The 26,666-nt window shown below is 34.6% G+C and overlaps 11 protein-coding genes across 11 annotated transcripts; 6 read left to right on the forward strand and 5 right to left on the reverse strand.

Moving 5' to 3' along the window:
* Positions 1-481: 481 nt before the first annotated feature.
* On the forward strand, positions 482-2,785 carry MET6 (5-methyltetrahydropteroyltriglutamate-homocysteine S-methyltransferase; the record flags this gene model as incomplete). Its single annotated transcript, XM_003667526.1, has 1 exon — positions 482-2,785. One exon carries the CDS (start codon positions 482-484, stop codon positions 2,783-2,785), a length of 2,304 nt encoding a protein of 767 aa, XP_003667574.1.
* A 526-nt stretch (positions 2,786-3,311) lies between these two features.
* Positions 3,312-4,835, reverse strand: TRP2 (anthranilate synthase TRP2; the record flags this gene model as incomplete). The annotated part of the gene is made up of 1 exon (XM_003667527.1): positions 3,312-4,835. The coding sequence occupies one exon, from the start codon at positions 4,833-4,835 to the stop codon at positions 3,312-3,314; it is 1,524 nt and encodes a 507-aa protein (XP_003667575.1).
* Positions 4,836-5,512: 677 nt separating this feature from the next.
* PTC2 (type 2C protein phosphatase PTC2) lies at positions 5,513-6,934 on the forward strand (the record flags this gene model as incomplete). Its single annotated transcript, XM_003667528.1, has 1 exon — positions 5,513-6,934. One exon carries the CDS (start codon positions 5,513-5,515, stop codon positions 6,932-6,934), a length of 1,422 nt encoding a protein of 473 aa, XP_003667576.1.
* An 817-nt stretch (positions 6,935-7,751) lies between these two features.
* Positions 7,752-8,282, forward strand: NDAI0A01760 (uncharacterized protein; the record flags this gene model as incomplete). The annotated part of the gene is made up of 1 exon (XM_003667529.1): positions 7,752-8,282. The coding sequence occupies one exon, from the start codon at positions 7,752-7,754 to the stop codon at positions 8,280-8,282; it is 531 nt and encodes a 176-aa protein (XP_003667577.1).
* Positions 8,283-8,692: 410 nt separating this feature from the next.
* DOT6 (Dot6p) lies at positions 8,693-11,107 on the forward strand (the record flags this gene model as incomplete). Its single annotated transcript, XM_003667530.1, has 1 exon — positions 8,693-11,107. The coding sequence occupies one exon, from the start codon at positions 8,693-8,695 to the stop codon at positions 11,105-11,107; it is 2,415 nt and encodes an 804-aa protein (XP_003667578.1).
* Positions 11,108-12,175: 1,068 nt separating this feature from the next.
* PIN4 (Pin4p) lies at positions 12,176-14,266 on the reverse strand (the record flags this gene model as incomplete). The annotated part of the gene is made up of 1 exon (XM_003667531.1): positions 12,176-14,266. The coding sequence occupies one exon, from the start codon at positions 14,264-14,266 to the stop codon at positions 12,176-12,178; it is 2,091 nt and encodes a 696-aa protein (XP_003667579.1).
* Positions 14,267-15,024: 758 nt separating this feature from the next.
* Positions 15,025-15,294, forward strand: SBH2 (Arf family guanine nucleotide exchange factor SBH2; the record flags this gene model as incomplete). Its single annotated transcript, XM_003667532.1, has 1 exon — positions 15,025-15,294. One exon carries the CDS (start codon positions 15,025-15,027, stop codon positions 15,292-15,294), a length of 270 nt encoding a protein of 89 aa, XP_003667580.1.
* Positions 15,295-15,575: 281 nt separating this feature from the next.
* On the reverse strand, positions 15,576-17,384 carry AIM10 (putative proline--tRNA ligase AIM10; the record flags this gene model as incomplete). Its single annotated transcript, XM_003667533.1, has 1 exon — positions 15,576-17,384. The coding sequence occupies one exon, from the start codon at positions 17,382-17,384 to the stop codon at positions 15,576-15,578; it is 1,809 nt and encodes a 602-aa protein (XP_003667581.1).
* A 431-nt stretch (positions 17,385-17,815) lies between these two features.
* On the reverse strand, positions 17,816-19,528 carry ILV1 (threonine ammonia-lyase ILV1; the record flags this gene model as incomplete). Its single annotated transcript, XM_003667534.1, has 1 exon — positions 17,816-19,528. One exon carries the CDS (start codon positions 19,526-19,528, stop codon positions 17,816-17,818), a length of 1,713 nt encoding a protein of 570 aa, XP_003667582.1.
* A 977-nt stretch (positions 19,529-20,505) lies between these two features.
* NDAI0A01820 (uncharacterized protein) lies at positions 20,506-21,912 on the forward strand (the record flags this gene model as incomplete). The annotated part of the gene is made up of 1 exon (XM_003667535.1): positions 20,506-21,912. The coding sequence occupies one exon, from the start codon at positions 20,506-20,508 to the stop codon at positions 21,910-21,912; it is 1,407 nt and encodes a 468-aa protein (XP_003667583.1).
* Positions 21,913-24,754: 2,842 nt separating this feature from the next.
* On the reverse strand, positions 24,755-26,590 carry DLD1 (D-lactate dehydrogenase; the record flags this gene model as incomplete). The annotated part of the gene is made up of 1 exon (XM_003667536.1): positions 24,755-26,590. One exon carries the CDS (start codon positions 26,588-26,590, stop codon positions 24,755-24,757), a length of 1,836 nt encoding a protein of 611 aa, XP_003667584.1.
* Between the last annotated feature and the right edge of the window lie 76 nt (positions 26,591-26,666).

A 26,666-nucleotide genomic window follows, 5' to 3' on the forward strand; every position in this document is an offset into this window, starting at 1 on the left:
ACGAACTTTCACTGCTGAAACGAACGTAACTATAATATGACTTCTCCTTCTGTGAGTTCGAGTCTCTATTTTCCTTTTTTTTTTTTTTTTTTCAGTTTAATGGTTAACGGTTATCCGAAGGACAACGTACTACCTGTACAGGCAGACTGTTATGGTAGCTATTACTGTCAAATGCGTACCCACTGGATCTGTTACTGTAAATTCCTCCAAGATCTATTGATTTCGTTTCTGCAATACTGTGAAAAGTGAAAAAAAGTGAAAAATTTATAGATGAAAAATGTGTTAAGGTACGATCTTGTTAGCGATAAAGTGTGTATTCGTTTCTTGAACAATTGGCATATATAAAGAGTAACTAGAAATATCTTTTACAGATAGTAATATCCCCTCCTTCTAATCTATCCTCTTTTATAATAAAATTATAAGATAATCAAGACACTCTAGTCACAAACAAGCCCCCCATCACTCATAAATTAATTACACAATGGTTAAATCTGCTGTCTTAGGTTTCCCAAGAATCGGTCCAAACAGAGAACTGAAAAAGGTTACTGAATCCTACTGGAATGGTAAGGTTACCGTTGATGATTTATTTAAAGTCGGTAAAGAATTAAGAGCTCAAAACTGGAAATTACAAAAAGATGCTGGTGTCGATATCATCCCATCCAACGATTTCTCCTACTACGATCATGTCTTGGATTTATCCCTATTATTCAACGTTATCCCAGATCGTTACACCAAATATCAATTGTCTCCAATTGACACTCTATTCGCCATGGGTAGAGGTTTACAAAGAAAGGCTACTGAAACTGAAAAGGCTGTCGATGTCACCGCTTTAGAAATGGTTAAATGGTTCGATTCTAACTACCATTATGTTAGACCAACTTTCTCTCACTCCACTCAATTCAAATTGAACGGTCAAAAACCTGTTGATGAATTCTTAGAAGCTAAAGAATTAGGTATCCAAACTAGACCTGTCTTAGTTGGTCCAGTTTCCTTCTTATACTTGGGTAAAGCTGACAAGGATTCCTTAGATTTGGAACCATTATCCCTATTGGAAAAATTATTACCTTTATACGTAGAAATCTTACAAAAATTAGCTGCTGCTGGTGCCACTGAAGTTCAATTAGATGAACCAACTTTAGTCTTGGATTTACCAAAGGAAGTTCAAGCTGCTGTTAAGACTGCTTACACTTTCTTAGGTAACCAAGCTGGTTTACCAAAGATCACTTTGGCTACTTACTTCGGTACTGTCGTTCCAAACTTAGATGCATTGAAAGAATTACCAATTGCTGGTTTCCATTTCGATTTCATCAGAGCTGCTGAACAATTTGACGACGTTGCCTCTATCATTGGTGCTAACCAAACTTTATCTGTCGGTATCGTTGACGGTAGAAACATTTGGAAGAACGATTTCGCTAAATCTTCTGAATTCGTCCAAAAGGCTATTTCTAAATTAGGTGCTGAAAGAGTTATCGTTGCTACTTCCTCTTCTTTATTACACACTCCAGTTGATTTAAATAATGAAAATAAATTGAACGCTGAATTAAAAAACTACTTTTCATTCGCTACTCAAAAATTAGAAGAAGTTGTTGTCATCGCTAAGAACGTTTCCGGTCAAGATGTCTCTGCTGCTTTGGAAGCTAACGCTAAATCTGTCGCTGCTAAGGCTTCTTCTACTTTTATTAACGATCCAGCTGTTCAACAAAGAGTCGCTTCCATTGATAAGAAGATGTCCACTAGAGCTGCTCCATTCGGTGAAAGATTAGCTGAACAAGAAAAGGCTTTCAATTTACCATTGTTCCCAACTACCACAATTGGTTCATTCCCACAAACTAAAGATATCAGAATTAATAGAAACAAATTCACTAAAGGTACTATCTCCGCTGAAGAATACGAACAGTTCATTAACTCTGAAATCGAAAAGGTCATTAGATTCCAAGAAGAAATCGATTTAGATGTCTTAGTTCATGGTGAACCAGAAAGAAACGATATGGTTCAATATTTCGGTGAACAATTGAAAGGTTACGCCTTCACCACTAACGGTTGGGTTCAATCTTATGGTTCTAGATACGTTAGACCACCTATCATTGTCGGTGATTTATCTAGACCAAAGGCTATGTCTGTTAAGGAATCTGTCTATGCTCAATCTTTAACTAAGAAGTTGGTCAAGGGTATGTTAACTGGTCCAATCACTTGTTTGAGATGGTCATTCCCAAGAGTTGATGTCGATCAAAAGACTCAAGCTTTACAATTAGCTTTAGCTTTAAGAGATGAAGTTAATGATTTGGAAGCTGCTGGTATTAGAGTTATTCAAGTTGATGAACCTGCTATTAGAGAAGGTTTACCATTAAGAGCTGGTGCTGAAAGATCCGACTACCAACAATGGGCTGCTGAAGCTTTCAGAGTTGCTACTTCCGGTGTTGCTAACAAAACTCAAATTCATTCTCATTTCTGTTACTCTGATTTGGATCCAAACCATATTAAGGCTCTAGATGCTGACGTTGTCTCCATTGAATTCTCAAAGAAGGATGACGCTAACTACATTGCTGAATTCAAAGATTATCCAAACCACATTGGTCTAGGTTTATTTGATATCCATTCTCCAAGAGTTCCATCTAAGGAAGAATTCATCACCAAGATTGAAACTATTTTGAAGACTTATCCAGCTGAAAAATTCTGGGTCAACCCAGATTGTGGTTTGAAAACCAGAGGCTGGGAAGAAACTAGATTATCCTTGACTAACATGGTTAATGCTGCTAAGTATTTCCGTGAACAATACAAGAAATAATCAATTCAATAACTTAAAAATTTTTCATGACTTTTTTTTTATTTCCAACTTCTAAACTTTTAATGGGCTAATTCAACATCAGTGCTTTTTTATCTATCACTTTTGCAATCATTTTCTATTTATTCCTTTGCATACATATACAATTAATTATTATTATATATCCTGTATATTATTAATCTAACGCATTCAACATTCGTTTTCAAAAAACATTATTCTTATTTTGTTCATTTCTTTTTTATATAATAGCTATTTAATAATGTAGGCTCTCCAAGTTAAAATACATTTAGACTCCTATAGATTATCCAAAGTGTACCTAAAGATAAATTCACAAGGAAACGACCTCCAAGGAAATTTATATAGCAAGTAGGAAAAAAGTCGAGGTTCCATGTCAAATCAAAACTCTCAATACTGGCCAAAATCCAATTATTAATTCTTCGTATAATTTAATTAATACAATCTATAATTCTTACATAAAAAAATATTAATATATGTCATTCGTTATTTCATTGTTATGTAGAGAAAGCTCTTACAAAGAGCCAACTTTGTTGGCCCAGATTTCTTCCGCTTGAACAATAGTGTTATGGTTAGCCATCATCTTATTCATAGTTTCAATATATTCATCATATTCATCAGAATCATAAACAATACCACCACCAGCTTGTAAATATGCAATGCCTTCTTTATAAACCATAGTTCTCAACGCGATACAGGTATCCATACTTTTACCATCATAAGACCAATTACCCACAGCACCTGCATAAACACCACGTCTTTCACCTTCCAGTTCAGCAATCAATTCCATAGCTTTCACTTTTGGAGCTCCACTAACTGTACCGGCAGGGAAAATCGATCTAAACGCGTCGAATCTAGTCTTATCAGGTCTCAAAGTCCCACTAACTTGTGAAACCAAATGTTGCACGTGAGAAAACTTTTGCACAGTCAACAATTTATCAACGTTAGTAGTCATTGGATCGCAAACTCTATTAATATCATTACGAGCCAAATCTACCAACATGACATGTTCAGCACGATCTTTCAAAGACCCACGTAATTGATCCGCTAAGATATCATCCTCTTCCGTAGTAGAACCTCTCTTCACTGTCCCTGCAATTGGATGTGTAATTACTTTATTCTTATTATCTGATTTACATAATAATTCTGGGGATGCACCGATTATTTGGAAATCAAGACAATCAATGTAGAATAAATATGGAGATGGGTTCACTGTACGTAAATGACGATATATGTTGAAAGGATGTAATGAAGTTGGTCTTGCAACACGTTGAGAGGGTACACCTTGAATGATGTCACCTTTCTTGATATGAGCTTTCAAATTGGAAACGTGAGCTTCGTAACCTTCTTTACCGACGTTTGATGTGAATGTTTGACCTAGTTTGATCTTTGGTTGTTCTGGGTATGGGATTGGATCAGAAGTATTTGTTAAGATTTTGATTATATCGTTGATTTTCTCGACTGCGATTTTGTAACCATCATCTAGGGATACTTCGTGAGTGTTAATGTTATGAATAATTTGGAATCTTTGGAAAACGTTATCGAATGCAATTATGGTATCACAAAGCATCAAATAGGCTTCTGGGACATGTAGTAAGTCCTTTAATGGTCTTTCTGTTTTTGGTTCGAAATAACGAACACAATCGTATGAGATATATCCAATGGCACCACCACTTAATTTAGGAATACCGGGGATATTTTCTGCCAATTTTGATTTCGACATTTCTTTTTCCAAAATAGTTAATGGATCATATTCAATACCTTCATTTGGACCAGTCTTGATGACTTTACGTGGCGCCACACCGATGAAGGAATAACGATCTAATTCATTATTTGTCTTGGCACTTTCCAATAGGAAAGATTCAGGTCTATTAGGATTGTTTAATTGAGCCAATTTCAAATATGCAACGTGTGGGGTCAGATCTAACGATGGTAAGTATGCGTAGACCGGATACATATTGATGGATTCATCATCATTAGCAGCTGCCAATTCTCTCAATGTACTCAGATCTGGCTGAACCTTTGTGATAGGTGACATGTTTTGCTTCTCGAATGGTTTTTCTTTTGCCTAGTTTCTAATAGAGGTTTCCCTTAGATGGTAGATGTACTCCTCAATACATACATCAAAGGTAAAACCTCGCGATGATTAAGAATTGGTATTGTTGACTCATCTTCAATGCATATCTTCACTACCATATTAAAAATTGTGTCGATAATTGAAACTTTCCATAATTTTTCAGACCGTGAGTAACGACAAAGGAAAAAAGTTTCCAAAAGCAAAAACAAAGAGAGACAAAGAGAGTCGGAAGGAAGAATGACAAATAAACAAGCATGAGTAGTATGTACTGGAAACCTCAAAAGAAGCGCAAATAGAGACTTCCATCAAGCTGCTCTACTATAAAGAATTATACTATTCTAATTGTATATCATTGTCATTTGAAGGTTACCCGATTCTACTCGACAAGAAACAAGCGCTCAATCGGTATTTTGTTTCTTTTAAGGCATTAAAAATTAGTTGCCTCAAATTCTAGACCACCCCAATCTTTCCTTTCCTTTAAAGATCTTTTTTAAACGTGAGATAAGAAATTTTTAAAAAAGCAGATTTTGAAAATTATACAGTTCCATATTTGTTTTTCATTTTCTTTTCTGCACCAGAAAGGAACTCTAACCACTTAAACGAAGTAACAACAACAAGAACAAACACGACGATCAACAATGGGACAAATTCTATCTAATCCAGTCATTGACAAAGAACACCATTCTGGGACAGATCTTTTGACCGCCTTCGGGTTATGTGCCATGCAAGGGTGGCGTATGTCCATGGAAGATTCTCATATTGTAGAACCAAATGTTCTTCAAGAAGGTGATAAAGACCACATTGCCTTCTATAGTGTCTTTGATGGTCATGGTGGTTCAGGAGTTGCTGAATATTGTGGAGAAAAAGTGACCTCCATCTTACAACAACAACAATCTTTCAAAGATCGGGATTTGACTCGAGCATTGATAGATACTTATTTGAAGACTGATGAAGCCCTACTAAATGATCCTATTTTGAAAAATGATCATAGTGGGTGTACTGCTACTTCTATACTTATTTCCAAGTTACAAAATGTATTGATTTGTGGTAATTCTGGTGATAGTAGAACAGTATTATCCACTAATGGTGTTGCAAAGACTTTATCATATGATCATAAACCGACTTTAACTAGTGAGAAATCTCGTATTACTGCTGCCGATGGGTTTGTAGAAATGGATCGTGTGAATGGTAATTTAGCATTGTCAAGAGCCATCGGTGATTTTGAATTTAAAAATAATAAACAATTGGGACCACATGAACAAATTGTAACATGTGTACCAGATATAATTAAACATAATCTAAACTATGAAAAGGATGAATTTGTCATTTTAGCTTGTGATGGTATTTGGGATTGTTTAACTTCACAAGAATGTGTGGATTTGATTCATTATGGTATCAACAAGGGTGATATGAGTTTAAATGATATATCTTCTCGTTTAATTGACGTTTGTTGTTCACCTACTACGGAGGGTACTGGAATTGGTTGTGATAATATGAGTATTGTAATTGTGGCATTATTGAATGATGGTGAAAGTGTTAATGATTGGTTCGAACGTGTGAGGGCTAAGAAACATAATACTCCAATTTCATTTGAACTGAAAAGGAAAGTCATTTACAATTATTATGAATTCCCAACGGATGAATCTGCCATTTTTGATATAACGACTAAGAAACCACAAGAACGTTTCACTCAAGATAGCAATAACAATGCGCACCGTCATAACTATCATGATGAAGATGATATGGAAATCGATGAGACTGATGCAGATGCAGATGGCGATAATGAAGGAAGCAATGATAAACCTAAACGTGCCACTGATCGTAATGGTCCGATAGATCTTTTATCACTAGAAGCATTACTAGGTGCAGGAATACAGGTACAATCTGGTCCTGATAATATTTCATATATTGCAGGAAATGCATTATCTGAAGTTCTAAATTCTCTAAGTAAAGCTCATAAGGAGACGGAATCATCAACTAATGAAAGTAGTCATGAAGTTACTGAAAAGGAAGATGATAGTGAAGGTGAAAAAATTACTGAACTTGAAGATTCTAGTTAGAATCATGCAAAAGAAAAAGTTATCCACGTTCTTTATAAAAAAACAAAAACATAAAACAAAAGTGAAAAATGCCAGTGAAGAAATTAGATGAAATTTTAGGATAATAATAATAATAATAATAATAATACTCTACTATGTTTAAATATTTTTAATTGCGACTCAATTATCTAATTGATCTTGTCATATTTACATATTCTACTGTACAATAAATTTTGCATGGAGCCATCGTGAATTGCTAAAGCATTTCCCTACCTATTATAGACGATAGATAAACAAACACTGGCTATAAGATAATCAAGTGTAACATCGAAATTTCACATTCTAAATATTGAGAGGAAAACAAAGAATATTCATTCATCAGTCTTTCTTAAAAGAATGTTGTAAAGGTAATACTAACTATGGTCGCTTATTTTACAAGGTAAACTACCGTTGAGTTTTCTAGTGCATAATAAATAATTTGTGACGCGAGTTGGTATGACGGAGTCTCGATAACATGAAATTTAAGGAAGGAAACAAAAAAGTGTGGGATGACAGCAGTTGTGACAGCTCCCACTGTTACTAGCAGGGACAGTATGCACGTAATATTTCAGTAATTATTTATAATGTAAAAGACGTCCGAAACGGTGTGCGGTTAATTTATGAATTCAATTTCCAAAATTGGTCAATTCTGCAATATCGACCACCCATCAAGGTACTAAAATTACGGTCCTCAGAAGCATGGGAAGTACCAATATGTAGTGGTGGACTTACAAATGGACAAGTTGCAACAACGGGGAGGTGAACGTTAATTAAAACAACCATTCACTTCGGAATACGTATGTTTGTCAGAGAGTCTCGAAGTCCAGAGGGGAAGGGAAAGTTAAACGGTAACCGTTCCTGCGCTCCAACACGAACCTGTTTTCTCGTACGAGGAACATTTAGCCAGGAGGCGGGGACGGGACGGTGGGCCAGACCACGTCTTCGGCATCCTCCTGTTCCCGTCACCGTCTCCGTCTCCGTCGCCCTGTCGAATCGAGGCGAGGCCAGGCCAGGCCTGAGGGTCTCTCCGCCCAGGTGTCCCACTCCTCCTGTCATCGTCTCCCGTCCCCGTCCCCGCGCCTCCGTCCCCTCTGCGTTTCTCCCTGTCTGCCCGGCAACCGGCGGCAAGAGAGAGAGAGTGTGTGTCAGAGAATACCACGTAAACCTTAAAGGGCCAACGGCACCTCTACTAACAAATGTCGGCACAACGACGAAGAAACGTCGCATTATTTATTGCCAAAACATGTTGCAAAATAACACAAAGACAACCATGTTCCATCATCACCAACTGAATAGTATCACCACGGATAAATACACTAAAATGGGATGACATTACGACATCGATTCGACGATGGTCCTCGTCCATTACCACCAACCTTGTTTGACCTGACATCGATGATCTTGGTTCACTTCTTATGAAAAACTATTAGAATTTATCCTGTTCTCTACTTGTCATCTCCTCTTGCTTAAGCCATATTATTTTTTACATCATCACTTGGAAACAGTAGCCTAAAACTTACTTTACTTGTCAAAATATATCATCGATATATCCATCCATTCATTTCTACAAGTAGACTCCAATACTAATCTACTTATTACTTTATATCAAGCAAACGATTAAGTTTCATCAAGCTACTATTGAAGAGGAACAACCGCATTCGCTTTCATTATAGTAGTACAACAATAATAATACCAGTATTAAGACGAGTTACCAAAAATAAAAAAAACCAAGCTACAAGAATGACTGCTCCAAAATATGTCGGTGCTTCAGTCTTTTCACCAACTACAACTACTTCCTCTAATCTTAATATATTGAACAACCATCCGCACCCACCAACTCAGCCTTATAATCATCTGCCAACCCAATATGGTCAAAATAATACAAATACTGCACAATACGTCCATAACGTAATGTCAGTTGCTTCTTTGAACAATAACATCTCCTCCGATACAAATATTATTGGCATTCAAAACAAGAGTGGTAATATGGAAAACGAAATTAGATCCCAAAACACCACTACGGATACAGACGTCGACGTCGATGTACACATAGATGTTAACGATGATATGAATATAAACGATCATTCTAGCTCTTTACCAACTAGTTCTGGAAGGAAAACAGCTAAGAAATCATCAAAGGAAAACTCACTTAAGAATCCATCTTCTTGGGATCCTGAAGATGATCTTTTACTACGTCATTTGAAGGAAATAAAGAAAATGGGATGGAAAGAAATTGCTCAATATTTTACCAATAGAACTCCTAACGCTTGTCAATTTAGATGGAGAAGATTGAAATCTGGTAACTTAAAATCAAATAAAACTGCTTTAATGGATGTCACTGAATATCATGGTACTTTAGAGATTTTAAATGCTGATCCTACAATTTCTAGCAATAAAAATTCCTCTACCAAGAGAGAAAGTGTCTCGAACCTAAAATCAGATCATATTATCCAAAACGGCATTACTAATACATCTACAAAATATGCTCTTTCTACTATTGCCGTAGCTGAAACGCAAGTCCCTCGTTCTACTATCGTAAATGATACTCATATCGTTCCATCACCTCCATTCCCAATAAAAAATTCTAACGCTGTACAATTAGATAATGAAGAGATGATAATACCAAATAATAGTAATGCTTTTATTCAACCTAAAAATAGCTCTTCTACTACCGCTACTACTACTAATACAAACTTCATAAACTCATTTAATGGCTCCAATATTTTGCCAGTTCCAATAAGCCAACAACAATCCTTCAATAAACCGAGAGCTAACTCCCATTCCTTCACTAAACCTTCAATAGTTACGCAATATAATCAATGTAATGGAATTACCACTGAAGATGGAGAACATTCTGGTTTTATTCCAAAAGTCTTTGTCAAATCAAGAAGAAGTTCATTGGCCTTTTTACCTCCTCTATCTTCTAATTTGGCAACATCCCCTCCTGTCAATAGTAGTATTAATGCAGCATTGAATATCACCTTAGTGACTTCCAAATCAAGAAAAAACTCATTTGCTAGTTGGGCATCAAGAAGATCATCATTTTCTATCTCAAGTTCCACTCCATCTAGACGTTCTTCTATTATAATGGCACCAACCTCCATAAGTAGTACATTAAATCCAAAATCAAGAAGAGAATCTCTTGTTAAGAAAGATTATTATCTAAATCGTCGGACCTCAAATGTCAATGATACTACAACAACAAACACCACTACTATATTATCACCAACTGCTACATCTAATAACCATTCAAATCATTTATTTGCTAATTCTAATACTTTCCTTGATTCAAATACATCAATCGCTTCACAAGAACAAAGGAAAAACTCTAGATCTTTGTCTATTTCAGCAAATACTAATCACAATAATAATAATAATCTTTCACAAAGATTTTTCGCATCAAATAGATCACCTAATGATTGGACTAAAGAAGAAGATGCACTATTAATAGAAAATAATTCAAGAAACTTATCAATAATGGAACTATCAATCCTTTTACCAAACAAATCTGAATCAGAAATTCAATCTAGAATTAATAATATCATTTGTGAAGGTCCAGAACAACAATTTAATAAAACTATGGATGGTTATATCTCACCATCACATTCTCCAACAAAGACCTCTCCTCGTTCCACTACCAATTCTTCCTCTAATAGAAGATTACCATCACCTGATAACGGCCCTGCTGGCAAAGATGATGAACATATTGATCCATTGTATAACAAACACAATCATATTCGTCAGAATGATAACAGAACAAAGGGAAAGTTGACCGTTGATAATAATAATAATAATAATAGTAATAATAATAATTCACCAAACTCTACCAAAAATATATCTCCGATTCCTACACCAACACTTTCATCAACTACTGATAATGAAGATAATATCTCAGTAGATACTTCAACAACAAATACTACAGCCACTATAATGAATTCAACATCCAATAAATTCGATTTTGGTGTCTACAATCTACATTCTCAAAGTGTTACACCAAGGAATAATATTTCCATAACATCAATCAATGATAATAACAATATCGTAACTAATTCCAATAGAGATACCATTTCTAATAATAATAACAACGCTAGCAATAGTAACAATAACAATTCTCATTTACCAAGTATAAACACAATTTTTAAAAATATGATGTAAAACAACAACAACAAGGAAAATAGCATCAACCGATTTGATTCAAATTTACATTTAAAGTGAACGAACATGCTATAAAATGCAAGAGCAAAAAATAAAATAAAACAAACATCCGATGACCACAAGCCATAACGAATGTATACCAAAAAAAATGGTGCACTCAAATAGAAATGATAAAGTTGTATTTTTAGAAGAATTTGTATCAAGTTTTTTTCTTCACTTTAACCTTACCCTCTTATACAAAGTATAGATTACCATTACATATTTACCCCAATTTTATGATATAATAACGATAGATTAATCCTTTAAATAATACTATTTTCTTCTTTTTACTTGGATATACAAGAATCATTTTTGTATGGTTAGGTTAAATACATGCGCCCCACCCATTCTACAAGTTTCAACATTATAAGGTTCATTAGATCAGCGTTACTAATTTATCATTTTAAAATATAATACCTCGAAAAAATAGATTATATAATATAGAATTGATTAGTTATGTAGAACGCTTATTCAATAATATATGCTACTTATCTACCTACTACCTAAAATAGGATATATTATTGAATGGTAGGAGGACACCCCTCCCCCGTGTGCAAATACTCAAAATAAAAACATGACAAAAAGATATGCCTAAGATACATAATTACACTACATAAAAAAAATTTATACATAAAAAGAGTCGTTGGAGGGATTAATAAAAGAAAATATATAAAAAGTTTGTGTTTTTTAAAATACAATGTTAAGTGTGGAAATTAGTGAACAATAAGTCAAAACGCTGTTCTGCGTAGACCGCCGACGAATGTTCATATACCATGTTATTTTAGTACATGATACTAATGTTTCGATCATTATTATTATTATTATTATTATTATTATTATTAGTATATTATTGTTGTTGGGGCGGGGCAATCATCATTATTTTTTGTTTCTATCATACATCATAAAAGTACATTTAAAATTTTTTTTTTATTGGCTTTATAATTGAAAGACATCAAAGGAAAAAAAGAATGGATGGAGAATCTGGTAATGTCTATTTTTTCTGGAATTCGATGGCACTCTCGTTTTTAATTACCATAGTGATTTCTTGTTTGCAATATTGTTATTAGCATTATTGTGTGATTGTAAATCTAAACCACTCAAGGATCTTGTCAAGCCTTCTTCAAGATTTGTTCCAAATGCATTTTCATGGAAGGAATGAACGGAATAATTCGAATGTAGGGATCCGTTTGTATTTTGTGGTAATAATTGTTGTTGAGAAACTGTTTGTGGCTGTGGTTGTTGGTGTTGATGTTGAAGATGTGTATTATTAACGTTAGTGTTTAATTGTTGCTGCTGGTGCTGGTGCTGTTGAGATATCGGTTGCTGTTGCTGTTGCTGTTGTTGTTGATATTGTTGATCATATAGTTGAGTCGATGAATGTGATGGTTGTGAATAGAAAGATTGTAAAAGTCTTTGTTGGTTAGAATTTGTTTGTACTTGTGTAGTTGGTGGAGATACCCCCGCCTTCCTTAACAATGGATTTGATGAATTCATCGACATCTGTAATTGATTAGAAGAATAACCGGATGGAATTCTTGAAGATGACCTATGCACTGCAGGTTGATTGATAAATGATTGTGGTGATTGTTGACCTAACTGTTCTGCATTTTGTAAGGCTGATTGGAGAAGCAACGAAGTTCCTGAAGATTGGTTAGATGAGGCTGAATATTTAGATTTATGTTGCATCTGTTGGACGGATGTAAGTGGCTGAGCTGGTGGTACTACGATATTTGACGCACTGTTACTCATGTTATAACTATTATTAAGAAGTGGTGATTGGGGTACATGATTAACTTGGGCGGATACAGAAGCAGCTGCATGGGCTTGAAGTAAACTTGTATATGATTGAGATCTATTCATTGAACCACCGGTAGAATTTGCTTGTAATGGATGCATCATAGTCATTTGACCTTGTTGTTGTAAATGGTTTTGTAAACTTGCTTGATCTAAAACTTTCCTTCTTATGATGATAAATGAAGGATCATAAACTTCACTTAAATGCAAATATGAGCACAGAACATTTATAATCCTCTTATATGTTGCTGACAATCCGATTGGATAAGCAAGGTCGTGATACATTTGTTCTTTATGCTTAAAGACTAATAACTGCGAAAAGATTTCCAAAGTATCAGGGTCATTGAAATCTAATTGTTGAGGTGGTAATGGCATCGTAGATGATGATGGTAATGGTGCATAATACCTTTCTGTTGAAATTTGTTGGTGTTGTTGCTGCTGCTGTTGTTGTTGTGGTTGTTGCTGCTGCTGTTGTTGATAATACGAATTTGCAGTATTCTGTGCAGATAATAATGGTTGTTGCTGTTGCTGTTGTTGTTGCTGTTGAGATTGTTGATGATACTGTTGGGAGGTATTAGCAGTGGTATTACCATTGATATGAGGTTGTGATCCGTTCATAAATGTGGAAAACAACTGTGATGAAGATTGATTTGTAGATAATGGATTAGTGGAAGTTTTGCCCATTGATGATAAGGATAAATTAGATGTAGAATTGTGCTGTTCTTCCAATTGCCCTCTTTTACCACGTTTTTCACGTTCTAACCGTTCTCTTTCTGCTTGAGGTAACATTTTTTTATATTCTACTCTTAATTTTCTCCCTCCAATCTCTTTACCGTTTAAACCTTCAATAACTGCGGTAGTTTCTTCAGTATTTGTAAAATTGGCAAATGCTAAACCTCGAAACACACCATTGTCGAAATGGTAATTAAATGCATAAGGTAATGGGAGATCCATTCTTGACAACACGTCTAATAATTGTTCTCTTTTAATTGCGAATGGAATGTTTTTAATGACAATGGCAGTTGGGATAATGTCATCATCAAGAGAACTGGATGTATTTCCCATTTCGGCATTTTGTACTTCATCATTATCATTATCTTTATTATTACTATTATTATTATTATCATTATCATTAATTGTAGCGTTGTTCTCTATGAACTTCGAAGAAGCATCTTGATCACTTTCATGGGTTTGTTCATCACATTGAGTTTGGTAAGTCTTGTCATAATTTGTATCATTTATGTTTACATTAGTAATCTTGATATTTGAAGAACTAATGACTGGAGAAGAGGCTTCGTCCTCTTGCTCAGTATTTGTAGAATTCATTATAAGTTGATGATGAGAAGCGCTATGAATATGGTACAACGATTTAATATATGTATGATCGGTATGTCAGACGGAAGCGGATTGAAGCAATGATGATGGAATAGAGGGAAATAATAAATGAGTTTGGTTATTAAATTGTGTTAATGTTGCTCAAATTATCTTCCACTTCGGAAAAGAAGATTATTATTATTCTTTTTTTTTTTTTAAATATTCTTATTTGATATGCTTTAATAGGAAAGTAAAAAAAATAGCTTGTTCCTCTCTATACTGGTTGCTCTTGTTGTTACTTTGACAGTTTCCACTAAATTTGGGGGCGGCAAAATCCCATCCCATAAATATTTATTTATTATCCTTTGTTTTTCATGATTTTAATATTTTTTGATAACAAACATATTTTGAAAATTAAAATCGTTTGTGACGGAATACACACGTGCAATGGAGATATAGATTTGGAACCAGAATTAGTCTCGTGACTGGAATAACAGAAGTAACAAGTGGAATATAGAAAAAGGAAGCTTAAAAGTTCCAAGTTAATTCTTATCACATGACCAAAAATATTATTATGAAAATATTCAAATGTGGAATCTAAAGGCTGGTCGTTTGTGAAGTTGTATACCCAATTGCCAGGCTAACAATCGTAACAACAGACATGCATTTTTAATTTAGACAGTATAATTGACCTCTGTCTTTGTTGTTCATTGACTGTATATTAATTTGTTCTTAGCAAGTCAAGCATTATTGCCACATTAAAAAACGAAATGTCTACTGCTATTCCTCCAGGTGGTCAGCGTACTCTACAAAAGAGAAGACAAGCTCAATCCATCAAGGAAAAACAATTGAAACAAACACCAACTTCCACCAGAGCTGCAGGTTACGGTGGGTCTTCTGCCAACATCTTGAAGATTTTCACTGATGAAGCTGACGGATTAAGTGTAGATCCCTTAGTCGTTATGTTCTTAGCTGTAGCTTTCATCTTTTCTGTTATCGCTTTACATGTCGTCGTCAAAGTCACTGGTAAAGTCTTTTAAGTCAAATAATTATTTAATATACAATTCTAATGACAACCACGGTGTTATACACGTCAGCTCATACGATTCTGCTTTTGTTAGCTTTGCATAGCATAATTTGTTTGGAGAAAGAAGATGAAAACAGCATCTACTCCATTCTCTCAAAAGATTACGGGAAAAAACACGAACTAATGCAAGATATATTTACATATTATTCATATATCTTTTAATAATTATTAATTTTCTTTTTTTCATATAAACTTTCACTGCTTTTGTCAAAAAGCTTTTATTTACAAGAGTAGTTACAAAAAGTCTAATAGTATCTTGACCGCTTTGGGGAGGTATATAGAGGGAATTATATGCTTCTTTATCTCACCATTCTCTCCTCTAACTATTTCCCATTTATATTTATCCTTCAGGTTTTCATATTTAGCAAGGAAGGACTTCTCATCCTTACCATCATTATCATTGTAATATTTAGGTATGTTCCGCATCTCAACTTCAACTTTTGGCCAATTCTTTGGTCCAATTATTATATTAATAGGTATCCCGAGACTTTCAGATAAGAAAATTCGGCTTCCAAGTCCAATATTCTCATTGAATTCATATAGTATTTCATTTGATAACTCTGGTATTTTCAATTCTAGCTCTTTTTTTAATTTTTCAATTTCAATGTTTAAGTTTGGATCAGTACCAATTCTTTTCTTTACAGGTGTATTATGGCATATTGATACGAGATATGGAGACATATTTCTTGACCAACGTAACCCCTTTTCATCTCTATTCATTTCAGACATGGCTCCTATTATTCTACTAACTCCAATACCGTAGCAACCCATATGCACAAGTTGACCTTTATTGTTCTCCTTATCCATATAGGTCACGCTCAAAGGTTTTGAATATTTTGTTCCCAAGTTGAAAGTGTGCCCCAATTCAACACTTTTTGCACCAACCAAATGACCTTCTCCACAGGATCCACATATTTCCTCACTTTCAGCATTCACAATGGATACTTCATCAATTTGACTAAAATTATTCTTTAAGTATTGAGTTAAGGGAAAATCAGGGAAATTGGCCCTAGAACTAAGTCGTATATCCATTACTCGTACAACTTTGGCAAAAATTATATCTTCAACACTATCTTTGTATATCTTAACAATCTTATCATTAGGAGTATCACTCAGGAACATATCTATATCATAATCAATGGCCTTCCTAGCTAAGTTCCAATTCAACTCTCTATTTTGGGGGAAATAATAACAGATTAACGTTGAATGATCTCGACTTAACCCATATCTAACACTCACATCCTTATCATATTGTCCCTCCTTGTCACTCTGTGGGAAGGACTCGCATTTTTCCATCGTTGAGACGTTTGAACATGAACTACAAGTATATATGGTATCTTCTCCAGACGGGTGTAAAAGATGGAATTCTTTACTTAAACTACCACCCATTTCACCAGAATCAGCTATAGCACTTACTACTGGTACATTTAAATCTTTAAAAATATTAAAATAAACCTCATTCATCTTGTTAAAAATTTCAATTGATTCTTGTTCATTTTTAGCAAACGAATATCCATCTTTCATAATAAATTCTTTACCACGTAATAATCCACCTCGAGGCCTAATTTCATCTCGATATTTTTTACCAATTTGGTAGACTAAAACGGGTAAATCCTTATAACTGTTAATGAAGCCCCTCATCAACTGAGTACTATCTTCTTCGCAAGTTGCAGTAAGGCAAAACTCATTCTTTTTCCCGTCCTTCAGCTTAAACAATTCATCATTCTGCCATCGATTTGTCTTTTCCCATAATTCTTTGGAGGATAATAAACTTAGTGAAACTTCTAACCCATTTGCGTCATTATTCATCCTCGAATGAATAACATTTTCAATCTTCTTCAAAGTTCGAAGTCCAAGGGGCAACAAATGGAAAAGTCCACTAGAAATCTTCTTGATAAACCCTAATTGTTCTAGAAGTTCTTGTGTCGGAATATTATTAATTGTTCCTCTAGTTAACGTTTTAGACTGGAATATTTGAATCGATCTTTTAAATAATGGATTGTAAATTGATGTTTTTAACATCGATTGACCATTCAGCATCATTAAATGCCTTAGGTCTCCTTCAATTAGTGTGATGTTCTTTAAACTTTCGTTATATGGTTACATTCCCTTATTATTTAAACAAAAGAAATATGGATTTTTCCATACGCACATCGCCGAACCCCTCCAACTCCACTAGAACCTTCTTACGTACATAAATCATATGAACTATAGACCAACTAGTAAAAAATGAATTAGCTAAGTTCATAATTGGAATTGTGGTGTTGTTAAAGACAAGATTTTGATTCTTAGGACCACCTTACTACTATTAGTAAGTTATTATAATAAAGTCAAAATACACATTATAAGGCTGATTTCTTAGTTAATTAATTCGTATGAGTTTCATTCTATAAAAATAATAAAATATAAGGAAAAGTTCATATATAAAATTGAGGCAAAGATGGTTAAGCCTTCGATCCACCTTTGAAGACCTATTAATATTTCAATAGTTTTTGATAAACCATGTTATCTGTTTCATCACAATAGGAATAACCTAAATCTTCCAGGAACTTTTGGAAAGTTAAGTTTTCTCTTGGTGGTACTGAAATACCAGTTAAGACTTTACCCATATCAGAACCATGATTTCTGTAATGGAATAAAGTTAAATTCCAAGATTCACTTAATCCGCTTAAGAATTTCGTTAGCGCACCTGGTCTTTCAGGAAACTCAAATGATACAATTCTTTCATTTGGTACCTTCGATGCACCACCAACTAGATATCTACCATGGGATTTAGCCATTTCATTATCAGAAATATCAACGGCTTCGAAACCTAAAGTATGTAATTGTTGAATAACTTGTTTGATTTCTTTTTCACGATCCACAACACTGAATGAAGTATAGATGTATGCCTTTGGAACTTCACTACTTGATTCATGACGATGTTCATTATAACGGTAAGAGAATTCGGTGACAGATCTTGGGTGAATAACTTTCTGTAATTTCTTGAAAGCTCCTGGGATGTCTGGGATGGTAACCAAGAGGAAAACTTCTTTACCTTCACCAAGAACAGCACGTTCGGAGACAAATCTTAATCTATCGAAATTCATGTTAGCACCAGAAAGAATTGGGACATAAGTATGTTTAGAGTGATCGATTTCTGGATGTAAAGTAGTAATATATTTTTTCATACCAGCTACAGATAAGGCACCAGAAGGTTCCACAATACTTCTTGTATCTTCAAAGACATCCTTCACAGCAGCACAAATTTCATCAGTGTTAACCAAGACCACTTCATCCACCACTTCTTGAGCAACTCGGAAAGTTTCTTCACCAATTAAACGAACAGAGGTACCATCAGCAAATGGGCCCACTACAGATAATGGAGTTCTTCTACCATGTTTCAAAGAAGTTTGTAACGTTGCAGCATCATGAGTTTCCACACCGATAATCTTAATATGAGGGGCAATTCTTTTCAAATAAGCACCGACACCGGCAACTAACCCACCACCACCTACAGGAACAAATACAGCACCAATCTTGTTGGCATTATGAACTTGTCTTAGGATTTCCATGGCGACAGTACCTTGACCAGCAATGACGTAAGGATGATCAAATGGTGGGATATTAGTCAATCCACGTTCTTCAGCCAATTTAGTACATTCTGCCTTTGCCTCGTCGAAATCATTCCCATAAAGAACGACTTGAGATCCTAATCTTGAGACGTTTTGATATTTAATGGATGGAGTAGAGACAGGCATGACGATAGTTGCAGGGATGTTTAGATGTTTTGCTGCGAAAGCGACACCTTGAGCATGATTCCCTGCGGAACAAGCAATGACACCTTGATTCCTTTGAGAATCGTCTAGTTTGGCAATCATGTTATATGCACCACGTAATTTAAATGAGAATACAGGGAGTAAGTCTTCTCTTTTCAATTGAACATTTGTATTTAGTCTGGAGGATAGTCCGACACCTGCGGTTACTGGAGATTCTTTGATGACGTCGTAGACTGAGGAACGCAGTACCAATCTTACATAATCTGGGGTATTGTCTGTTTGTAATTCATCTATCTTCAGATCTGAATGGAGTTTAATTAAGGATGGAGTTAAAGTAGACCGTTGACGTAGTTGAAGTATAAATTTGGGGAGTGTATTTGATTTGGACGCCAATTTGGGAATTGGTTTTATGAACATTGTACTGGACATTTGCTCTTTATTGGTTTGTAGTTCTTCTTACAAATTAATAAATGGGCAGAATTACTAGGATTTTGCAAAATGTCTATCGAACAGTTAGCTATACTTAAGAGTTTCAAAATTAAATTGTTATATATAGAGGTATGTTAAATAAAGAATTGTGTCATATGAGCAAGTAACGACAAAAAGATTCAAAAAGTTAGTCATTGTAGATTTTCCAATCTTTACTTTTTTTCTGTTTTGTTTTTTCCTTTTTGCAAAATTTTTCAGAAAGGTCGAGGGTTCTGTAGAAAGTCTGCACAATAGTCTAGGGTTTGCTGTAAATACCCTAACATACTCTAACAAGCTGAGTATAACCCGATTCGGTAACTAGTTGTCCGAAAAGAGTCATATGTCTATATTGGGTGAGAGTGTAAACAAAGGCAAATTTTCCACAAAAAAAAAAGACAAAATAACTTTATTTGAAGAGTTGACATTTCTGGTTGGTTAGTTGATTCATAATAGCATTGTTACGTATTGTTTCTTGTGTTGTCTTTTTACTTGACAGTAGAATCTGGAAGGTTCTTGCATAATCAATTCTTTGCATCTTGGATGATTGACGTAATTTTAATTGTTTAGATTTATTGAATATATGTATCTATTCAATTACTTTTAAACTATACAGAAACTTAGATATTAAATGAGGATTACCGATTTTTTTTTTGCTGAGGAAAAAGAATAGAGATAGCTAGTGTTATTTATTTTATTACTATAACCTCCCCAATCCATTCGTTTATACTAGTTGACCATTGGTTGCAAAAGCAACAAAAAAACTATCACATTTACTACCTCTCCAATCGACTACACCATCAAGCCAAACTCTGCACTTAATCAAACCTTGCATCATTCATGACTGTATCGCCTTCACAGGTTGAATATCTTATAAACAAGAATTTAAATCCATCAAGAGAAAAGAATAAAAACAGTAATATTATAATAAAAATACAGAAATGAAAACGAGGAACTTCAATCCAAATAATAAAAGAAGACAGCCAAAACCAGAAGTACTGACACCAAATCAAGATAAAGATAATAGGCAGGCTTCCTTGAAGCAACTATTTACGGAGAAACCATTGATTTCCATGTTATTAGCTCCATCGGGATCCTCGGATGCCTTACGATTTAAGAGTACTCAATTCAATGCACTTGATCAATTAAGATTTAAATCCAACTTTGCAATAAATGCTCAAACCAACACTTGTTCATCTGTTTTGAAAGATTTATATTTAGATCCTACTAACAACTTAAGAATGAGTATATTAAGGAAATATATTATGGAGAAGGTGAAGCAGGAAAAGGATGAAAAAAATACCAAAACAAATGAAAATACACCCTTAATTTCAAAAGAAAGTAAACAAGGAATACAAAAAATTAAAAGTGGCAAACAACCACAAAAAAGACAAAGGCGACAGGAACAACAATCTGATATGAACAGTAATATGTTAAGACCAATAGATTTAAACCCTTTAAACAATACTTGTAGTACTATGAATGTAAAAACAGATAAACTTCGGAGTAATCGTTATAGTTATCTATCATCTGCATCCACGAAATGCAACGACAATGATGATGATATATATGAGTATGATTATGATGATCTTTATGATATTGAAGTGGTTAAAGAACATAGAAATAGTACTGTACTCAAACTTGAAAATTTGGAAGATGAATTATTAAAAGTTAAAGAACAAACGGATTATATAATAAGATTATTAGACATGGATCCAATTTTACAGTCAAACAATATTATTATGGAAAAATTAGATAACCTCGAACATAAGCAAGATGAATATGAAAGAAAGTTTATTGAATCACAATTTAAAATAGTTCAAAACTCAATTGAAAGTTGTGAAGAACTTCTATCGAAATTTCAATTCGAGGATGATGAAGAATATTATTATGATTGTGAAAGTATTAGTTCCTTGAACGTAAACTCGGCAAAGACAAAACATCGGATTAATCGCATTTCTTCACAAGATTTAGATAAATTAATAGAAACAGATAGCGATGAACTTAGTGATGTTAATAGTGCTGGTGTTGAAAAAGTTGTTTCTAATGAGGAACTTGCTACTGTAAAGAATGAAACTCAAGTGGAGAAAGAAATTGATAGTATAGATTCAATTGTCCATGATGTTGAACGAACTAAATCAACCAAAAATGGAATACAATTGCCATCTACTTCTATTACTCCCAACCCAAGGAGGAACAGCAATATTAATAATTTTCCAGTGACGATAAATAATAATAAAAATAACAATAATTCATATTCATATTCAAATTCAAATATACACATCGAAAATGGTAACGATAATTCACATAAGAATGGATTCAATTTAAATATTCAAATAGTCTTTTAAAAAGATGCTAAGAAAGCAAGATAGATGTAAAACTATAATAGTCATAATTAACGAGAAAAAGAGTAGTTAATATTTTTCTTTGTTATACTTATTTTATTACTATACAATTATAGATATAGATATCTATCCTTTCACAGGCTTTAAAATAATGTAGTGCGTTGATTATCTAAACTGTCTGTGTCTTATATATGACGGACTGCTTCAAATGTAGGCTGCTTCGTATCTAAACTAAAAGTTTATTTGATAACTATCTACTTGATAACGTGATCTGTTTTCAAAATAGGAAGGACAACAGAATGGTCTTTTATACATGTAACTTCAGTCTCAGGTTGTGACTTCATAGTATTTTTTTGCCCTTTATTATCGGGCTTTTCGTCCTCCTTCGTTCTGTAGATGGTTGTAAATTATATGCAGAAGTGACTATAATGGGTCTAGCAAAAATTGTTGATGGTATGAATTTTTTAGTTAGTAGTTTGAATGTTGTTTTACTACTGTGTTTTATTAGCATTATGGAATAATATTATTTTGTTGGGTTAGTCATGCTATTTAGATTAGAATTCTTTAAGAGGTTTCGATGTACATTGGACCATCTGCAAGTCTTATATAGGAGAAGGGAACTGAGTTATATATATATAGATTGGTATCAGTTAAATTTAAATACTTCATACAATAACTTTATGGTTGTTGTCATACGATCTTTACGATTATGGATCGTACATCATAGGAATTTGTAACCATCACATGGTACAAAAAAAACTAGTGTTTTTTTTATCTTAATCCCCCCTCTATTTAATACATGTGTTTATATCAGCATACCATAAAAAGGTATATTTAATTTTGAAAGATAATGATACTCCTTTGGGAGGAGTTGTTACGGAGTGGAGTATAGAGTTTCGAAGCATCCCAACTATTATAAGACTTCGAAACTACGACAACTGTGGAAGTCATATACCTTTGTGGGGAAGAGCCCCTAAGAAAATACAAGATAACGACTTTCTTTGTCAGTGTCCAATTGTAGTGTATATGTCACCCAATCACGTGGTCACATGATTCTTTCGCACAACTTACAATTCCCTATGCAGCAGTATCTTCAGCCTTAAGGAGAAGCAATGCTTGCCGTTTGCTGGAGGGAGACATTCCTTGAAAGATTTCTTTTCCTTTTTCTCTTTCTTGTTGCAGTATGGCTCCTCTTATTCAAAAAAAAAAAAAAGACTTCGTTCAGCGTGGTTTCCCCTATTCGTATTCACATCCCGTTAAATGAAGTAAAACAGCGTTAGGGTGTGTAGAGCCGTTCCTGTAAAGACTATGTACGTAGTCCGGCGCTACGGACCCTCGGACTGTGTATGACTTCGCTACAGACAGTTCTCAGAAAGTTTCTTTTGGCAAAGTCCGGTTTCCGCAACTCTTAAAAGTAAACAAAGAAAGTTGGGGATTTTCCTATTTCACTAAGTAGGAAAACCAAGATAACAGATTGCCAGTTTCCAAAAAAAAATCTCTAAATTCATTCTACAGATTTAGTGTACGCAATTCTACCCAGGCCGATAAAACTTCTGTTCTGAGCTCAGTACCATCAGCAGAAGTTATCTGTCAAGGATCACCGAAAGAAGAAAACCTCCGATTGGAAGATGTTCTTGGCGAAATTATGACTAAATGTAACTCATACATAGTCATGTCCTGCTTTCTAGTCACTGACATTTGACTTAACAACTTAGGCTTGTTGTAGTCAGTCACAATGACTCTAAAGGGCTTCAATATAGGGTTAAGAGATGGTGGATACTAGATTAGATGCTAAGGAAGCTGCTGCAGTATGATATCTGCGGACTAAGTTCTTGACGGTTCTCCAGATATAGTAAGCTGAGGAACGGCTTCAAGTGTGTTGAGAGAAATCAATGAGAGGTTTATAGGCATCTGAAATTCACCAGTTTTTTTACCTTCAGGCAATGAGATTTTCACGTGCTCAGCAGATAGATGATCGGCCAAATTTTCATGGGAGAACTGTGTCAGTTGTGTTCTAATAAAGGAGTTAGAAACGTTAACAAAGACACGGTCGACAGTATCAAAGATCTTGCCGTCATCATAATGGGTTAGAAGGGTATGCCTCGCTAATCGAATAGACATTGACGGAGTGAGACAATCAAAGATCGATATTACGCTGTCGAAAAGAGCTCCATTATAATCAAAGCCGCAAAATTGTTAATCAAATCGAATGAGAAAGCATTGAAACATAGAGAGACAATATTCACAGCAGCAATCTCCTCGGGATACTTAAGAGCCTCTGAATCAGAGATAGTGGCCGCTAACTTCTTCGTCATCATAAGGGCTCTAGCTCTTATGGTTGAGGCATTACTATGCTTAGCATCGCCTATCGAAAACTGTGTTGCAGCACGATGGATGCTAAGCGTCCGCTCGATCTCATCATCGGTTAAAACACCTAATGCTGACCCTGGTAAGTTAAACTCCCCTGCAACAATGGGGTCAGCGATAAAGAGTAAGTCGAAAGTGGTATTATATTTACCAGGTCCGAATTCAACTTCTTCAGCACGCTGGACCATGTTAGGGTTGACTTTGTGCTTAGACTGAGGGCGTATGTGTCGAGGGAGATCCTTGGTAGGACCCTTTGCTTGGTGCAATCAACATCAGAAGATGTGAATTTTTTGGACATGATTTTATCAATTTTTGACGTTCCTACGACAAATATATCTAAATTACGGGAAAGTATTAGGTATATAATGAAGAGATGAAATAGAAAAAATAATTACTTTTTAATTATGTAATAATTGTCGTTTATGTAAAAAAAGATACACATGCGGTAGTGATTACCAGACCTCTCTTTAAATTTCACTTATATATAATCATCTTCTGGCTCATTGGGATCGGTCTTGAAAACTTTATCTGGGTTCATTATTCTATTAGGATCAATGGTTAATTTAATCTTTCTCATTAAATCAACCGGTTCCGTACCCAATTCTTGTAATACAAAGTCTCTCTTACCGATACCTACACCATGTTCACCTGTACATGTTCCCTCTGCTTCAATGGCTCTTTTAACCATATTAGAGACTATTTTTGTACATTTTGCACGCTCTTCATCATTTCTATAGATGATAAATGAATGGAAATTACCGTCACCAGAATGTCCCGCAATTGCATTAATCAATCCTGACTCATCTAATTCTTCTTTAGTCTTTTCAATAACTTCTGGGAATTTAGAAAATGGTACTGCAACATCTGTAGTCCAAACTCTTGCATGTAAATCAGTGGTTCTACCCGCGTCCAAGACAGACCAAAGGGCAACTTTCCTAGCTTCCCATAATTCCACTTTTTCTTCATCTGATTTAGCAAATTGGAAATTTTCACATTTATTCTCATGAGCAATCTTTTCCAATTCATTAACTAGTTCATTAACAATATTTTGAGTAATACCACCTATTTTGAAAAACATTGTTGGTTTTTCAATCCAATCACTTCTAGTGGTAGCACCAGATTTATTAATCAATTTCATCATATTATCATCCAATAATTCCAATGCATTCAATTGAATACCTTGTTGTATAACATTAGAAGCACAAGATGCAGCATCTTGAATACTTGGGAATGAAACTACCGCAACAGTCTCAAATTTCGATATAACATGACATTTAATAGTAACTTCAGTAATGATCCCTAATGTACCTTCACTACCAGTAAACAATCCATTCAAATTATACCCAGCACTTGATTTCCTTGGTCTACCTTTAGTCTTCACTATAGTTCCATCTGGTAATACAACAGTCATGTTTATAACATTTTCTTTCATAGTCCCATATCTTTGAGCATTTGTTCCTGAGCATGAGTTAGCGACAGCACCAGAGATTGTAGCACCAGGACCAGGATCACAACCAAACATGAGACCATAGTCTGCCAAATAATCATTCAAATCTTCCCATCCTACACCACCTTGTACTGTGATGTCTAGATCTTTTTGATTCAATTTGATTATGTTGTTCATATATTTGGATATGTCGATAGTGACGAGACAATTGGCACGAGTGGGGAGGAAATGACCTTCTAAAGATGTCCCACCTGAGAATGGTATGATGGGGACTTTATATTCGTTACAAAAGGCTAAAATTTGAGAGATTTCTTCTGTGGAATGAGGGAATAATATGATCTTAGGACGAATGTTTGGGTTTGGATGATGTGTGTTGAATTGAGTGTCTGAATGGGCATTCAATTCCGAGGGGTGGATGGAGTAATTTTCTGGATTGTTACCTAAGATTTCTTTTAGTTTGGACATTATCATTTCTTCGGTAGCTTCATCGTGTGTATAGTTGGGCGATTCTAGATCGGTTAGGGGCAATGTAGATTTGGCTGTCACTTCAACGTTTTTAATTATTGATTTCTCTAATTTGTTTAATTTCTTCTCATTGTCAATCATGAATGTTGTTGCTAGGAGGTAACCTGCGGTGGCAGATATAGTTGTAGTGAAGAAATAACTCAACCATGAGGAAGAAGTTGATGATCCGTCATTGTTATCAACTCCACGTTGTTGCTCAGTAGAGTAAAACCTTTTATTTTTCAGTAATTGTAAAGAGGAGTTTCTGTAAATTAAATTTCTACAAGTTGATGACCTTGAAAAACATTTTAAATTTTTCTTAAGGACGTAACCATTCCTCCTTAGAATGGGAGTTCCTAGCATATTCCTTAAAGTATTTATTGTTTTGCTTGCTGCTTGCTTGCTTGCTTACTTGCTTACTTGTTTCTTTAGATAGAGA

Source organism: Naumovozyma dairenensis, chromosome 1 (genome assembly GCF_000227115.2).
Source record: "Naumovozyma dairenensis CBS 421 chromosome 1, complete genome".
Classification (NCBI taxonomy): Eukaryota; Fungi; Ascomycota; class Saccharomycetes; order Saccharomycetales; family Saccharomycetaceae; genus Naumovozyma; species Naumovozyma dairenensis.